The following is an 18,425-nucleotide window of genomic DNA, read 5'->3' as shown; positions in this document are numbered from 1 at the left end:
GCGTACTATTCTAGAACAGACTAGAGAGCTATTTTAATACGTGGGGGATTTAATACCAAGTACATTGACTTGAAGTAGGCATTTAGCTATTGTTTTAAAAATTCATTGTCCCTATGAGACGGTGACTACAATGCATGGAGAGAGATTTCCAATCTGCAGATATTTTTGACTTATATTACAGAAAATATTCTAATAAGTTTCCTATTCTCACTCCAAACAGACAAATATAATTTTCGGAATTCTTAAAACATATGCAAATATTTTAAATGCTTTTCTCCTATTATGGTAAGTGCATTGCTTATTTTTGTTTTAAAAAGATACTTGTCATATTTTGGGGGACTGTATTGAGCTTTGCTATCTTAGTGAAACAGAAAATACTGTTTGTGCTACCTGAGCAAAACCAAGGACATCTCCCCCTGCTCCCCAGCAGTGTCTGGGGCAGGTGGAAGAGATGGCCCTGTGGTCATAAGAGCAGAAGAGCTGTCCCTGCCCCCCCCACCAGCCGCAACACTCAGGAGAACAGGCTCTGCACCTCTGCACCTTGCCTGGGCAGCACAATAGAACCAACCGTGTTGGTGGAGGTGAAGGTGGAGGTGAACCAGCCCCAAAGTTGTGAGCAAGGGAGAGCTGTCCCCGCTATTCCTGTGCCATGTGGCAGCTTGGGTAGGTGCGAGATTTTCCCCACCAATGCCTGAGGCAGATGGGAGAGCTGTCCCATTACTTACCTGCCATGTGGTGGCATGGGCAGGGAAGAGATGCCCCCCTGAGGCGGGAGAGCTGGCCCTGCCCCTCATCAACGGCAGCACTCAGGTGAGTGGCCCCTCCGCTGGGCAGCACAGTAGAGCTGGCCCTTAAGGTGTAGGTGTGGGAGAACTGATCCCACCCCTCCTTCATTGCTGCAAGGGGTGGACTAGCCAGGGCGATGCTGGAGAGCTCACCCTGGTGGTGAAGACCAACTTCACCAGAAGAGCTGGTGGGCTGACCAACCCTGTAAAACTCAGGCCCAGAACCAGGATTATGTGTTGGCCCACCCCAACATCCACGTCATCTGTTATCTGCTGAAGCATAGGTAGAGGTGGTGGTCTTGCAGACCCAAATCTCCATGACGCAGGGCAGCAATGGGATGTCCAAAAAGAGTCCCAGTAAGGGTTCACTGTCCATAGTATAGCAGACCAGGGAACCAGGAGCATTGAACCAAACCAATAATTCTTTATGATGAATGCCTGCATGTAAAGATGTATGGATAAAGGGGTTTACTGTAAGCCGGGCAGTGGTGGCGCACGTCTTTAATCCCAGCACTAGGGAGGCAGAGGCAGGCGGATCTCTGTGAGTTCGAGGCCAGCCTGGTCTACAAGAGCTAGTTCCGGGACAGGAACCAAAAAGCTACGGAGAAACCCTGTCTCGAAAATCAAAAAAAAAAAAGGGGGGGGGTTTACTGTGTGACTCACTGTGTCACACTGCAGCTTTCATGATTAGATTTTCTCTTTATTCCCATCTGTTTTTTTTTTCTTTTTTCCCCTTTTTTATCTTAAATTTTATTTCATTTTATTTTGGTGAGGGAGGTTGCAGGGGCAAAGGGTGGATGCATGGAGATAGGAGATGGACAAAATGGGAGGGATTGGGATGCATGATATGAAAGACACACAATAAATAAATAGATAGATAGATAGATAGATAGATAGATAGATAGATAGATAGATAGATAGATAAATAGTTAAAGAAAACAGCAAGGCCATCTGTAAAGGACCCCACAGTTTGTAGAGGGCCGCACAGTTTATAGAGGAGGCCATCAGACCATAACACATCCCTTCTTTGAGTCCATTTTGCAGTAAGCTAAACTTTGCTAATCTCTGACAAACAAGCCTCCTACAACTGTACTGGGCTCCTCTGCAAATGCACAATTCACATTTAAGAGAAATTTTGCAAAATCCATGCTCTCCTTTTCTGGAGACTCAAAGGCCTTGGAGTGGTTACCTGTATGACTAGGCATCTGCCTGAATCATAGAGGCTAATCTGCGGTAAAGATAAGCTGTTCCCCACCAAGGACCTTCCAGTTCAGTGGGGGGAGGGTTACACCCATCAAATAGCAGACCTAGGAGAAGAAGTAAAACAAGACAGGGAAGAAAAACTGGGGGCAGGACAGGGGGACATCCTGGGCCATCAAAATGGTATAGGAACTTGCTGCCAAGCCTGAGGACCTGCGTTCCATCCTCAGCCCACAGAGCAGAAGGAGGGAATTTACCCTGCAAGTTTTCCTCTGACTTCAACGTGTGTGTCCTCACACACACACACACACACACACACACACAAATACATACATAAAAATGTAATAAAAATTTTAATAAAGAAAAAACTCAAAGAGCAAGGCATCCTCGAGGTACGAAGAGCTCAGTATGGCCAGAGTACAATAAAAATAGAAAGCACAGGCAGGGCCGGCAAGCCTGTGCCCTGGGTGACAGTGAAAACTGTCTTTCTTAAAAGGCTTTGGAGAAGCCACCCCTCTAAGCTTAAAATAGGAAAGGGCAGAATCCAAATGCCATTTTCAAAGACTGGAATCCAGCCGCCCGGGGAGCTCTCCTGCTTGCCTGGCTCTCTGCTTTGGGAGAAGACAGCTGGTTTGCAAGTCTCTAAGCTGTCATTGGTGGTTTCCCGCTGGGTTTGTGTGAAAGGAAGGTGGGCAAGAGAGGGGTGTGGGAGACAGCATGGCAGTGTGGACCTTTCTAGCCTCAGCCCAGGATGGGCGAGCACCTGGGGAAAGTTTAGCCCTTTTTCCAGTGATTTAATAGCTATCCTTGAGATTTGCTTTTGGTGAGTGTTTTGTCCAGTGTTTGCAAAGTCATCTTCAGATTGTTACTTGGAAGTGCTCAGAAGCAGTGTCGCAGAACCCTAAAAACAATGAGAAACTAGCTTTCCTGGAGTTTAATGTGATAATAGTGCTTTCTCCACTCTGCTGGGGGTAAAAAGGGGTGACCTCAGAACTAATGAAATTAGCCTCCAAACCGTGAGGTGCAGTACAATACAAGCAATGGAGACAGAATTTCTTCTTCCCATCATTGTAGCATCCAGGTTGCCAAGGCGTTGGAGACGTCCTGTCTGCCCTGAGACTGATCATCCAGCACAGAACCATGCAGAGTTATCCTGAGATGAGAGGTGGATTCTCATTCAGGGTGGAGGTTTCTCAGGGACAGGCGAGGGCCATGCAGGACCCGTGACACCGCTAACAGGAAGTCCTCTCCTGCAGGTGCAGCTTTGCCTTGCTGCCTCTCGGCTTCCTAGCACCTTTGCCAGGAGCAGCTTCCCTGACTATTGTGATGGGATTTGGACACATCCTTGTCTTCTAAGCGGAAGTCACAGTAGAAAGCTGGAGGGTCAGTCCTGTTCAGCCAGGATTCCCAGCCATCCCTTCTGAAACTCTCATCTCCCCAGATAATACAAAGACTTTCTGTGCTGTCTCCATTCTGGATGCTAGCGAGACTGATAGTCCGCAGCAACCGTGATGTGCTGTGGCCTGTTGATTCCCCTGCCGTGTTTAGTCTTTGACCTCAGCATCCTTTTCCATTCCACCTCTCATCTCCTTTCATCTCCACAGGACAATCACAGACTCTTTCTAGAATTGTCACCGGAAAGGAGCGATCATTAGACATCGCAATGTGAAAATAGCGATAGTTTCTTTGTTAAGAACAAGTGAGGCCTAGAATATTGCTGCTCAACAGAAGACACCGGTACAGAACATATTACAAAAAGAACTGTGTTCTCCTCCTGAGACATTCATCCTGATGCCATGGTTTTGTTGAAGGTGTTGCCCAGTTGTAGACTAATGGCTTAGCATGTGCAAGGGTCAGTCAAGAGAGAGAGAGAGAGAGAGAGAGAGAGAGAGGATTCATGGTGCTACGGTATATGGAATTGTTTTTTTAAGAAACTGTCAGGAGCAAGGCATTATGTGATACACAGCACAAAAATCTTGTTGTGATAGTGTCTAGACACTGACACACTAGGTGATTGGTCTTCAGTTGACTAGAAGGAGAAACATCTCATTGTATGCACACATCCACATACATAGGCACAAACCCAGGAAACCAACCAGAACTCAGCGTCCTCAGTAATTGTACTGGCGTGGGCAGGGCTGGTGAACTACCCAGTCACCATGCTTCATTTGTCGAGTGTGGCAATCCCTGGTAAGGTTTTGGCGACGAAGGCCATTTCTGTTCAGAGACTGTCTTTCACTGTGTCCCTTTATCCACTGGGAAGGGCGGAAGCTCTTAGGTTGTTCCAGAAACGTTGCCTGAGCAGTGAGGGTGGTGACATAGCAGTGAATGTGTTCCCCCATGTCACTCTGGGCTCCCACCCTGGGGATGCTGGGGTTGTAGTCATCGTGGACACAGCTGGCCTCGCTGAGCCCGGGACAGGAACTGTGCACAGCGTAGACAGACATGCTGGGATGTTCAATGAGAAGGTTTTCCATAGGGCTCGTCTCCACCTTGACAGCGGTTAATCCACCTGCTGTGCTCTGTGGAGACTCTTCGCTGATGTCATCATCTTCCTCCTCCTCTTCCTCTGCTGAGAAGCCAGTGCACGTGTCTATGAAGTCAACAAGGATCCATTCGTCATCTTCTTTCTCACTAAATTCTGGCTCTTGGTTGGGAGAAGAAGTGACTTCACCCACAAACATTTTGTTCAGTCTCTGAAACATCATTAAGGCAAGATTGAGACTTTGGCTGGGTATCTTTATAGCTGAGATCTCAGAAGTCTCTCTTCAAGCGGGCCTGATGGCAGAGATGGGAAATAAAGTGCAGAGTTTCTTCAGCTCAGGTGAAGAACAAGAACAGTCCTCATCCGTGAGCCGAGCGACGCTGAGGTAGCGGCGGGCCGGCCCCGGTGCAGCGGTCGTGCCCTGGCGGCCACCGGCCCATCCGGGTCCTTTTGTTGTTGTCGGTATATGGAATTTTTATTATCATAAACAAGCTGCCTTTAGTGACTGTCCTAGTAACAGCCATGGAGCTCACTTATCACTACAAATATTTGCTCTTAAGCATCACATCCAGTGAGCTGAAATTCCTTCACTGGTGCCTGAAAAAAGATGGGTTATGGATTAAAAGTCCAAAATGTGAACATTTTGGTTCTTCCTAAGCCATATTTGGAGTGCACCCACCCTTGGTCGCGTTCTTGCTGGCTTCGCATCTCTAGGCATGCATGCCTTACTTTACCCCTGAAATCTGCAGTCCCCTCAACTTCCCTGTTCCCAGATCCTTTCACTGTAGTCTGCTTCCCTCGCGGCAGTGTTCTGGCCATGCTTCCCACGCTTCCATGGCAACAAATCCCATAAGCCTCATCCTTTCCGTGATTTCCTGAATTCCCTTCACGAGCTACTTTACAGATGCTGCCTTGAGGTGTTAAACCTTCACCCCAGACTCTCTTCTATGCCATGCTTAGAGTGCTGTACCCGAGACCTGCTGCCTCCCTCACTCCACAATGGCTCCAGAAACCCAATTCTACCCTTACCTGCCCCCAATAACCTCCCTCTGTCCCCTGTCATGGCTTCCAATGCACCTGCCTCCTGAACCAGCCTGGGGATCCACCCTGATCCATCACCTGGGGCCCAGATATAAACAATCCTGAAAACTCCTAGTACTGTAATCCAGCACTTGGGAGGCAGAGGCGGGTGGATCTCTGAATTTTAGATCAACCTGGTCTACAGGGCGAGTTCTGAGACAGCCAGTGGGGGTGAGAGAGAGTGGGGGTGGGAGGTTCAAGAGCAACCTTCTTGTCTTGCTGTGCCTTTGGATTCCCGGTTTTGCCCAGAGCCAGCCTTAGGAACAGCCACTTGAAAATAAGCTCCTAAACGGATTCTCGCGGTGATACAGAAACTGGTGCCTCTGATTTCTGGTTAGAGTTCCCCATCTTCTAACCCTCTGTGAACAGGAGCTCTTATTTTACCCTGCAGAGGGTGTGGGAATTATAAAGTCAGAATTATAAATTCAGAAAGCAGGGTGTGGGAATTAGGCTAATCAGTTGCTTCTGGTCCTACCAAATTAAACTTTTATAGTTTTATAAAGTCAGTATGCTAGTGTGTTTGACTCTTGGGGCCCCCTTGGATATTTTGATATTACCAGCTGTTAGAGATTGATAATCTTAATGTACATTGGGTAAATCTAATGAATGTCATTTAGCATGTGAATATTTTGCAGCCTTTGACTAAGGCTTTCTGGGTCATTTTCCTGTATGGCACAAACTTATATCCATTGAATAAACTTACTTTGAAAGTAGCATGGGTAACAGAAATATAAAAGTAGAAAGAGACAATTTCTTTTTTCAAATAGCTTCTGGTATTATTAGGACTCTCATAAGAGTAATATTTATTAGAGGCAAATACCTACTATATTTTGTTATGACATAATACTACATTGTATTATTTGTTCTTAATGAATACAGCCCTACTACCCTGTGATGAGATGTTCTCTGGACCATCTCTCTAAACCACACACACTCTGTTTTAAGAATTGCAGAATAACAAAATTGTGACATAAACAAAGCCTTCAATTGCTTATGGTCGAAATTTTTATATCATGTTAAAATGTTTGCTGTACCACAGATCTCAAGCACTTTGTGTCCCTGATAGCAGCATATATATATATATATATATGAGACATACAGACTGAATATTTATGTGCATTAGGAAACATATATGCTGATGGATGCTCTTTGTGTATGCAAGCTTCAACTCACTGTTCATTACATTGAATTTAATTAAACGAACCAAAAATACTAAAGCTCAACTCAGAAGGGGAAAAGCTCTTTCTCCACTCCTTGGGGGTCGTTTTACTATATTTAATATAGCACCTTAATTAAAATGAAAATGCTGAAGTCCAACCCCATACGCAAGTTGTGTGGGTGTTGTTTAGTGGACCCGCCAGCTGCTGGATGTGCTTAGGAGATCAAAGCACCACAGTTGGCCATTGTGCCAGCATTTGAAAGTTCAGCTCAGTCTACACTGTTCCCAATCAAGGTGCAAGTGACACTAAGCAATTAAGTCGGAGAAAGGGATTATTCATACGTGGATGATGTCAATAGACAATACCGTTAGTAGCTGACACTGTGACCATACAAGATGTTTTTAAAAATATTGAGGTGTGTAGTAAAAGGGCTATTTTAGAGACTTAATAAAGACTCAAGGTCATTTTATTGGCGCATTTCCTATGGGAAAACTGAGCTCCAGTTGATGCTGGGGTATACATTCTAAATCTGGGGAACCCCTAAAAAGATACTTTTAAAGCAGTGATTTGGTCTGATGGTGTGACCATTAGTTACACGGTGTTGATAAGAATCAGCTGTGTTAGTCAGACAATGGGAAAACACCATGTCTGTACCTCACAGCGTAGGGAGATGTGTGTGAGTCACTAAGGACGCCCAAGTCCATGTCGGTGGCACAGATGGAGTAATGAACGCACTCAAGACTGGTAAGGAGCACTCTGGGATCTTGGGGATGGCTCACATCTTAGGAATCATAGACGATACAAAGATTCAAAGTGGGCTGTAACTGTTCCATTAGTCTCTCCTCTTTGATGGCATTTGAGTGCTTCCTGAAGTCTCAGAAAAGCACTTTCGCGTTCTTGGTAAATGGCCAATACTCCTGGGAAAGCCCTAAGCAGCGACTAAGAAGGGTGCACTCGAAGTCCTGCACCCTAGTGACAGTCCCCGAGGGGAGGACACGGACGAGCCAGTAACACAGGCTTTGAAGTGCTTACAATTTTAAAGGATTCGGGTATCTTCTTTAAAAGAACACTTTTAAAAACTTGTGTATTCATTTAGACTCATGGAACTTTAGTTTGTTTAGGATTGCGTTATAGGGAGGAATGAAAAGAAGAAAGGAATGGAGAAGGGGAGGGAGACTCATTTTTGACACTCTAGCCATTTGAAAAAGTCCTTAAAAAAGAATCATTTGAGGATAAAAGGTGAGCCTTGAGCAACAGAAAGTCAACGCTGGTAGGAAAGTTTTCTCTAATCGAGCGTTTAGTTGGCTCATTTGCATGAGCTGCTGCTCCTATGGAAGCCGTTAGCTCTTCTTTTGACTACTTCTCTTTAATCAGCCACCATTTTTATCTCTTTGATTCCCATTTATCAAGTTCAACCCAGCTGATTAATAATTTTCAGTTGTCGATGGGTCCTGCTCATTGTAAATTTCCCCCAGCATTGTGTCCAACACAGCACAGCCACCATCTGCAGGCAAAGGAGAGAGCTGCCCAGTGTGTCTGGAAGGGGATCCACTTTTTAGTCATCCTCGTTGTGACACTTGCTGTCAAGAGACTGCCATGGCAGTAGTGGGCAACACAACACTTGAGTCCTGCCTAGCTGACTCCCAGGGTCTTCTCCTCAAATGGTCATATAAATAGTTCACGTAATAAAAAACAATAGTACCTACCATTATCATAATAATCATTTAAATAATATTTCCCTAGACAAGACCTTGTTTTATGTGCAGTAGGTCTTTAGTATCAGTGTGTTGAACATTAATGAATCAATGACAATAATGAATTCAATAATCAGTGGATCAAGAGCATTTTAAAAAGGGTGTCTGTAGAATATGAGTACATTTTCCTCATGTTATCACTTTGGATGTGACCCAGCCTTGAGTGCTCATTTATAGACACTTAGGTTTTGTTAAGTGTCCTAAGTGATGCCGTGCCAATTTAAAGTATTCGGGAATCTATACAAGACATAGGGTCTGCAGTGTTCAGGAGGCTTCACATAGTGTTTACACACACACTATACCATCTGCCACAAGGGGCTTGAGCACCTGTGGGTTTCAGTAGGTCCTGGAACCAATCTCCCTCCATGCCACGGACCGCCTCTCGTGGAGACCACCGACCAAGGGAGAACAGGGGTGAAGGCTAAAGGAGAAATCAGGAATCGGCGAGGAAATGACAGACAGACACACTCAATGAAGTTGAATATGCTGCTGCAACTTTACTTCGGCTCAGGCAAGGTTTATATAGTTTCGCAATCAAGAAACTTGGCAGGGGCCTACATCATCAGATCATAAGATAAAAACAAAAGAAACAGCACAATTGCTTATAGATGATCTATTCTAAGTATCAGATTGCGGTCATTGCTCAAAGACATGATCTAAGAGTTCTTCTGAAATCTGTCTCACACCACCAACCACATCTCGGCACATTTCCTGTTTTTCAGAATATGGGCATCTTCTTGACCTCAAGGGCCAGGGTCCCTTTCCCCCGAGAAGCATGCTTCATACAGTGGCACTTTGAAGCTGGCTTCATGTTTTTTAACTGTTCTTTTCTTTCTTCCTTGTTTAGTAAACACCAGGGAGGCCTGCTTAACCCATCTAATCCCAAATTCATCATACTTTCCCGTATAAGGTAGGGGCTCTAGGTAATTCCCTGATTGCTTAGTGCAGACTGCTGGCAGGGTAAGAAAAAGACACAGGACAGACAAGGAGGAAAAGACTCCATCGGCGCCAAGGTGGAGATCGGCATTGAGACAATTCTTCTGGCATCATTACTACAGCTGATTGCCTGGGAACTGCCTGGGGCTCATCTCCGAAGAGCTCAGACCCAGATCCATCGGCCTTGGTCCATTGCAGAGGCATTTCTGCTACACCAGCGTGTCACTGCCGTGGATGTAGCACCTCCAATTCCCGGAATGACTGGTGGTAGATTTCCTCCTACATCCAAAAGTGTTACCAGTATCCCATGCTTTACTAGGAATGGAATAAATGTGTTTTTCAAGTAATAGTGCTTCACATCCACAATCCCTTCATGTGCTTGCCAAATGTCCTTCATGTTAAGAACTGTCCATCTCTCCAGGATATGACAGTCCCGTGACTATCTGAGTCAGACTGACAACAGGTGCTCTCCCCTGTGCCAAGAGGTTGCCAAGCAGAATGTCAGAAAGCAGGATTTCATTTTTCTCATCCATGTTTTTAAAAGGTCCTATACTTAAGGGTTTCACAGTATTGATGGAATTTGTTGTTGAATAATATGGAGAATAAATATAATAAATAGTGGCACCTATACCCTAGTCACATTGGAACAAACTTGCATGTTGGAGGCACACAATATCATCACTGAACAAAAGGATAAATACTCTAAGTCATCCCAAGTGATCAATAAAACACTTATATTAGGGACTGTCACCCTCATTTCTTACTATGAAAGAACAGCAATGATGTTCCCTGGCGTGCCACCCTAGAGCAGGGCTCTCAACCCAGGGAAGGCCATGCATCATAACAGAGAGAATGTGGTAAAGGAAGTCCATTCACCTAGTGGCTGCAAGTGGGAAAGAGAAGAGACATCCATGCCCCAGTGACCTGAGCCTCCACTGCTTGAAAGCCCATCACCTCCCCACAGTGTCTAGCTGGGCAGCACGCACTTGCTGCCCATGGTGCAGACGTCCTAAAGCATCCTCTCCATGTGAATCAATGCCCACTGTCTAAGCAGCACCATTTCCAATCCTGCCTTATTCAACAACTCATCATCAGTCTCTGCCTACTCCTATGCCCAAAGTTTCCCACCATGATGATAACTTCTCCCCATCTCTACTCCACTGCCCTAATCTAAACCTCTCTTAATAGCCTCCTCCAAGGCTTCAGCAGTCTGTAACATGGACTCTCTGCTTCTTCTGTTGGGTATACTACAATCTATTAGTCACACGCATGCCAGCATGGACAGTCCCTGTCCCTGTCCCTAAGCACAATGTTCCATAATTCTGTAAAGAGCAGCAAGTTGCCATGATTTCTCTACCATTTTCCATGATGCAATCACCAGGGCCTCCCTTCTGATGCTCAAGAGGCTGGGCTCTCTTCCAGGGCTGGGCCTTTGTACATGCTCTCTCTCCCACCTCCCTGCAACATACACAGCCCTTCCTCATCCAAGTCCCACAATTTGAAATGCCTCAAATACAGGCAAGCCAGGTACCTGGTCACTTTCCGGTCTGCTTTCTTCATGCTCTTTATAATTTGTTGTTTTCTTTATTATTGTCTCCTGGAGAACAAGGGACTCCGACTTCTTGCTTGGAATTGAATTCTCGGTGCCTCCCCTGGTTGTCCTCAACTGCAAAGTAAGAGCAGATCAAGTGTTAGCTTGGTTATTTAATATAAATAAATACCTGATGGGATTTGGACATTTGTATTTATGCTGCTATGATTCTTCCCTTATGAGCCTGTCATTTTATGTCCTAACACTGTGAAAAGCATCAACACACTTTAAAACTTAAAAAAATCAGCAAGAAATTTACACGTCATCATAAATTTATAACGCAGTATAGGTTTAGTACCAGATAACAAACCAAGCTATTATTTGAATTTCAAAGATAAGAAGCCTTTAATATTTGATTGCCTTGTAGTTCAGTGGCTAATAGAACCACAATGGATAGGAAAAGGGATAAGAATATAGGCCCCCTCTTTCCCTTGGAGATTGCCAAGAATAGCGGAGCCCCTCAAAAGACATACTGACTCATCTCCCCCCTGGCACTGATAACGTATAATTATACATTTGGGGCATTTATTAATAGCATTTGTTGTAAAGCTACATAATTGACATGGTTTGTAACGATTTGTCGCTGTTTCCACAGAACACCACTTGGGTCACACATCCTACCAATGTGTATTATTGATGCTATTATGGCTTATTAACAAGGAAGTAATAGGCAGTGTGTGTGTGTGTGTGTGTGTGTGTGTGTGTTTAGGGACCACTGTGAACCCCTAAATATGGTTTACTTCAGTTTTGAGTAAAAGCTGCTGAGAATTTCATTGGTGCTTTCATTCTTTCCGTCCTGCTGCTCTGACTGGTCAAACCCACCCTCCTTTGGGATATTCTCTCCCACCTGGCTTCAGGTTTGGCGTACCTGGCGTCGAGACTTGCATTGCGATGGTCCTGCCGAGGTTATTGATTGATCCACTAAATTGATTCAAAGGGAAGACATTTAACTTCCCTGTGGATTTGGTAGGCGTGGAATGGAAAGGGTGCGGTGCCTCATTTGTAGCCATTTAAAGTCACCAGCCCCGCGACATATTAGTCTCAACAATTATTCAGAAAGAGAAGTCAATTAGAAGTTCTGCTAGAAAGCATGGAAAGAAATTTCCCGCGGGAATCCACAAGTTACTTGATGGTGTTACTCAGTCAATTAAATTACAGCCCATATTTTGCCAAGATATGAAAACTCTCAACAGGTCTATGTAATGAAAAAATTAATAAAAGAAGGGCTCATAGGCCCCACAAGTTAGGAGACAAAACAATTTGGTTCTAAGTTTAAAACATAATTACATAACCTGTGCTTGTGCTTTTTTAAATAATAACCTATTAATTTGTAGTGTGCCAGTCAAATTACATTGCTTCAACAGGGCTAGCCCTGTACTTACAGAGAGAAATGAGCTGTCCTACCCAAGGCAGTGAACACTCAGGAAGACGTCAAATGTGTGGCACAAACAGGTAGGGAGAATCATTGGGTCTTTTTTAAAAGCTGAAGACAGTTGGCTTCATTTTGTGTGTTTTCTAGGGTGAGAGAGGAAGGTGGGAATGGATAGGATACCAGAGTAGCCTGGGGCACACGAATGCGACCACACATGGGCCTGTGGGTGCTAGAACCTTTGCCCCGTTCTCTGCTAAAGTCACCCCAAAGTTCCCCCCCCCAAAAAAGAATCTAGCGTGTGCCTGAAGCTGCCTTGAAGAGAGGACAAAGAGGGCCTACAGAGCCTTGGCCTCTGCTAACTCTGAAGTCATCACAGTTTGAGAATTTGGGTACCTGTGTCTCATTGGCTCTACCAGAAATGACCTCTGCCTCCCACCTAACTGTCTGTCCTCAAAGCCTTTCCTTGCTCCCAGGAAGGCTGCAGTGGTGTATAATGTACAGTGTGGACTCAGACACTTACACACAGGGAATTTGCATGATTGCCTAGGTATCTATGGAACGTACAAACACAGACACAGTGAGCATTCTACGAATTGCTTTATTGTTTACCCAGGTATATAGCCCAGCCCCTTCCTTCTTAGTTTTCCATGTTTGTTTTTTATTTTTCTTTCCAGTGTGTATGTGTGCATGTATCTCTGTGTGTGGTATGGTAAGTGTGTGCACGTGTGGCTGTGGAGGTTAGAGGTTGACATCAGGTGTCCCTCTTGTTATCCACCCCATTATTATGTTTGCGTGCAACTTGGGACAGGGTCCCTTACCAACTTCCTGAAGCTCACTGACTGCACCAGATCGGCTGGCCAGTGAGCCTCAGGCATCCTCATGGTCCCTCTTCTCCAAACAATTACAGGTACAGCAAGTACTCTACCGACTAAGCCATCTCTCTAGCTCCTGGTGGTGCAGTCTTGTCAGGGAAATAAATTATGGCTCGGAAGGGAAGGTTGGGCCTGGTCTCTTGGAGTCCTCATGAGCAGATGGACATGGCTTAGCATGTGGGAACTCCCTCCCCTTCTCTTCGCCAAGTCTTTGTTGCAAGCAAGGCCTCCACTCCTGGTGATTGCTTGGTTTGTTCCATTTTGTCTGTCTTTTCAAGCAGTTTAACATTATCCCACAGGTGGGAAAAAAAAACCCAGAGAATTTTAGTTTAAGATTTTTTCTAAAAGGTCCACCAGCCTAGCGCCCACCCCTCATCCTCTGTTTAGATGCTGGTAGGGAGACTTCCAACATTTAATGGTTGTCACATACTGAGAGTTCTTTTGAGGGGAGGAACCCCAAAAGAGCAGAGGTACATGCTTCTCCATGTACATGGAAATCCAAACCCCTGGGGCTAACCCCATCTCTGGAGAATGCCTGTCTTAATTAATAAAGTCCTCAATGGCCCAGTAGATCCCCGCCCTAGACTAAGGCTCAGCGAGGGGCTGGTCATAATTCTCAGGAGCCCCACTGAGGGGCCAGGTACAGTCAGTGCCTACAAAGAGACGAGCCATTTCCAGAGCAGAATCAAAGCGTGGATGGGCATGTTATGCCAATATTTCCTTTAGATTACTTTTATGTTCTATTCTCTGGGCGCACAGGGAAGTTTATAGTCTGATTTTCGTCTTTATGCACACATTCATGGTACACAGAGTAACCTAAGAGAGCGGTGTGAGATTGGCAAAAGGAAAAAAGAATGGAAGAAAAATGACTCTCTCTCACTTGGCTGATATGTTTTATATTTATGGACATTTTTGAGTAAATATATTGCACCATCACTAAAACCTATAAAATTTCTCTCTCTATGCATGCGTGGGTGGCAGGGGCTTCCTTAGAGCTTGTGGGGGGAGTATGTAGGCGTGTCCCAGATCCACTGTAAGAGGAAAAGAACACAGGCCTGGGCTCCTCCTGGGAAGCCCAAGTCTCCAGGGTCAGCAACCCCAGTGAATGAAAGTTCCACAAAGACACCATCAATAAATTCCAGCAATAAATCTGAATCCCCCACCCCATGATTAGTTAAGGATCAGCATTCAGCATCTCAGGAAGAGACCCACAGAGCTTACATTAAGACACATTTGTTAACTACAGGCTCACCGTAGTCACGGGAGAATTCCACCAAATTCCATTAAACTCTGGGGCTCTGCTCGGTAAATAGCCATGAAAACACGGCAGCACTTAGAGCAAATCCTGCCTCCCCTGCTAACACCTCAGATTACAGCCGTCTAATTACCATGTTTTGCTTCTGCCTTGTGGGATTTGCACAGGTAATTAGAACTCCCGTGCTTTTCGGCGGTAATCCAGGAAGGGGCGCTTAACTAGAAAGGCTTATGCGCTACTAATATCACTGTGCCCACGTGTCTTCTACAGTTAATTGTTTCAATTAGTTCCTGGCTGCTCTGCAGAACATCCTGTGACTTGGGGAGTCACTAAGAAGTGGGTCCATAGCGTCCTGTCATCTGTGCTCTCTCTCCTCTAAACATCCTGATGAGAATAAAGGAAGCCAAGCACTCAGCACCTCTTTCTTCCTCGGGTTCCCAGGTGAGCCCTACGCAGTTGCCTTCTAGGCAATGAAACCATCATCAGCTGTCAGAAGGTCCATCATCCCTGACATAGAGACCTCCAGGATGGGCCATCGATGACAATTTCTCTTTGTCCAAAAATTTTTTAAATCTATTCCAAGCCGACAGCGACAGTGCAGGAGGCTTATTGGTTTAGTCTTTGGAGCTCCAGGGCCCAGCAAACAGTAGACACTTAGAAATGGTCATGGAATCCACACAGATTCGCAGTCTTTATACGGAGCAAGGCCACGGCGAATGTTCACTGAATGCTCCGGATTCACTTGCTCAAAATAATGATAATCCACCAACATCCCAATGTAAAATTGGAACATTTGAGTTTCACTTGTATTTATGAGGTGTCTGTTAGTTACCATGTCAGCTTCACGGAGAGCCCATCTGCACACAGTCTACATGGGTGACACAGCAAATATGTCCTTGATCACTAAGGCACGGCTTTCCTACCTTCTTCCTCCGTTGATTTCCAGAATCCTTGCACTGTCCTTGTCTCTCCCTCCCACTCTGTCTCTGAGTCTCCGTCTGTACCTCTGTCTGTCTACATGTCTGTCTCTTTCCATGTATGTGTGTGTGTCTGTCTGTCTGTCTGAGTGTCAGGTTTCTGAAGAAAATCTGGCTGTATTCTGATAGGTCCTACTGTAAGGAAGGACTTGACTTCAAGTCAAAGGTCTCCTGCTGCTGTGAGACCCCATGACTTCATCATGTAATGAACTAGCAATTCTCCTTGATGAAGCAAAGAGAAAATCTCTCTGTACAGGAGTAAGACCGAGCAAACAGCTCTAGGTGTTGGTAACTCATGGTATCTAATCTCAATTCTGCTCCAGGAATTGCCTGACCTCCTGTCCTTTGCTTCATCAGTTGGGCAGGGAAAATGGCGCCTCGTCCTCAGAGAGGATCAGTGATTGGAAATGGGGGAGAGTGTCCTAAGAATGTGAGCATCTTTTTGTACTTAATCCCTGGAGTTCCAGAGATCTTTGTCCTCTGGCGAGGAGAGCGCCTTCCTCTGCTGGTCACACCGCTGAGGACCGGTGAAAGCTTCCAGGCACACAGGAAGCCTGGGAAGTGCTAGGTCTTCTTTGTTGCACTGTTGTCCTAACTTAACACACCCTGGACGACAACAGTTGGGCTCTGTGTAACCATCTGGCCCCATAGACACAGTAAACGGACTCTGTGTAACCATCCGGCCATATACACACAGTGGACAGGCTCTATGGAACCATCTGGCCACATAGACACAGTGGACAGGCTCCGTGGAACCATCTGGCCACATAGACACAGTGGACAGGCTCTGTGGAACCATCCGGCTGCATAGATAGTGGATGGGCTCTGTGAAACCATCTGGCCGCATACCACAGTGGATGCTATCTCATCCCTTCTCCCTCTGCAGTGCTGTGCTCTCCCTGCATCTTCCCAAGGCTGGCCTCTGATCTGAAAAGTCACCTGTTATCACACATGCCTTCCTTCATATTGGAAGCTATATGTTGTATGTTGCCTCTGTTGATCCCTAGGTAACTAAATACAAGACTCACCAGTGATGGAGGTGTAGCTTTTCAGAAGACCCCCATTTCCCATCCGTCCATCCTTCTTACTAGCAATCCTCTTAGACGTGCCCACACTGAGGGTCCCTGCCTGGTGTTCTGCTGCCTTGCCTGGATCTCCAGTGCCTTTAAGGAAAGAGTCAGCCCTTCTGTACCTACTGCATTGTGCACAGCGTCTGCATCAGTTACTCATCTGTTGCTGTCATAAAGCGCCATGACCAAAGTCACTTAAGGAAGAAGCAGTTTTAAACTATAGTTTCAGGCTGCTAGGTGTCCATCATGATGGGGAAGGCATAATGGCAGGAGCAGGAAACAGAGAAGTCACATCTCAGCCACACACAAGGGACACATAGAGGGGGAACAGAGGAGACGAGGAACCCCCAGAGTCCATCCCTAGTGACTGTTCCTTTTAGCAAGGCTCCACCTCCCAAAGGCTCCATAGCATCCCACACAGCTCCACCAGTGGGGGGTAGGGGGGGACCAAGTGTTTAAATGCATAAGCATGTGAGGTCATTTCCCATTCAACACCCACCATGTCTTCTCAGGGTCCTGCATATATCAGAATATACATGAGCCCCCAGAGCAGAGGACCCACGTTCATACCCTGCCCTGTTACTTATTGGGGTGTGAAGTTAAGCACATTTGTGGCTCCATTTTCTCACCTAGTGGATACGGTACTGATGTCTCCCCCTTTAGGGATGGCCTAGATAATAATTGCTTTCAGCAGTGGCTGTCACTAGGTGATCTGATTGGCTGATGCCATCCATCCCTGCCACTAAAGGAGACGCTCTACAGCTGTTGGTTTGGGCTTTTGCTGGATGCTGACCTATGGTCTCTGGTGTGAGGCACCTTCTGGACCTTTATGGAGCTTGCCTGCCTGACATCATTGCATCCAGATGGAAACCAAGTGGGATTTGGAGACAGAAGAAGAAGGAGTAAATGCTCCGGGGGGGGGGGGTCTGACTTCATGGCCTTGACCATGGGGGCTAATTACATGGCCATCTTTTCCTGGTACCGAGACTATTAATGTTCTCAGTTCATTAATGCAGCCTCTAAAGAGTAATAGGAGTTAGCAGTAGATTATGCAAAGGTGACAGTGATTCTGTAGCAGACCCTGAGTAGGAGTTTGGAGCATGCATGGATCCTGTTGTGTCTTTGTGCTGTGTAACATGAGGGCATGCTTTTTGGGATTTTTATCCTACCCAGTTCCCACAGCCGATAAGTCCCAAAGAAAACCACACAGAATTCTACATTAATCATAAATTGATTGGCTCATTATTCTAGTATATGTTAGCCACATGGCTCAGTACCTTTTTCAGCAGGGCAGGTCACATCCTGCTTCTTCAGTGTCTGGACAGGACTTGGGAAAGAGCATTCTTCTTCCCAGAATACCCCTGTTCTCATTGCCCCACCTCTACTTCCTGTCTGGTTTTCCCACCTATACTTCCTGCCTGGCTACTGGCCAATCAGCTTTTATTTAAAATATAATTGACAGAATATAGAATTGTCCAGCACCGGTGCTGTGCATGACATCACCACTCGCCTTATTTTTAGAAAGTTTTTCTATCAATTTTCAGTCCAGGTCAAGGCCAATATTTTGATCCTGCCATTCATATCTCTGCTCAAGCTATGGTTATTAGGAGATTTTTAGTGTAGAGGTACAAAGGTTTCAGATACAAAATCAGCTTTATAGCATTGTGGTTTATAGCAAGGAGTACTGCACTTGGCTTTCACAAAATGATATAAATAATTAACACAATGAAATTATCCGAGATGAGAAAATGTTCAGAGCAGCCTCAAAAACCATACATGCAAATTTAAAAAGAAGCACATGGGCTTTGCTTTTATACGAACACTGAAGCAGAAAGCACACATGTCAACAAGCAGCTGATCTAGGAGTCAGAGTGAGGGGAGACCACAA

The 18,425-nt window shown here is 45.5% G+C and overlaps 2 protein-coding genes across 3 annotated transcripts in view; one reads left to right on the top strand and one right to left on the bottom strand.

Annotated features, from left to right (window-relative positions):
- Window positions 1-18,425, top strand: part of Prkn (parkin RBR E3 ubiquitin protein ligase) — a 1,135,485-nt gene that overhangs the window by 769,644 nt on the left and 347,416 nt on the right. The window lies entirely within an intron of this gene.
- LOC126497723 (tumor protein p53-inducible nuclear protein 1-like) lies at window positions 3,913-4,774 on the bottom strand. Its single transcript, XM_050135906.1, has one exon. It carries the CDS (start codon window positions 4,691-4,693, stop codon window positions 4,097-4,099), a length of 597 nt encoding a protein of 198 aa, XP_049991863.1. The 5' UTR covers window positions 4,694-4,774; the 3' UTR covers window positions 3,913-4,096.

Source organism: Alexandromys fortis, unplaced genomic scaffold, assembly GCF_014885135.2.
Source record: "Alexandromys fortis isolate MF-2015 unplaced genomic scaffold, M_Fortis_MF-2015_v1.1 scaffold_23, whole genome shotgun sequence".
Taxonomy (NCBI): domain Eukaryota; kingdom Metazoa; phylum Chordata; class Mammalia; order Rodentia; family Cricetidae; genus Alexandromys; species Alexandromys fortis.
The sequence above is the reverse complement of the archived record's forward strand: the minus strand, read 5'-3'. Positions and strand labels throughout refer to the sequence as shown.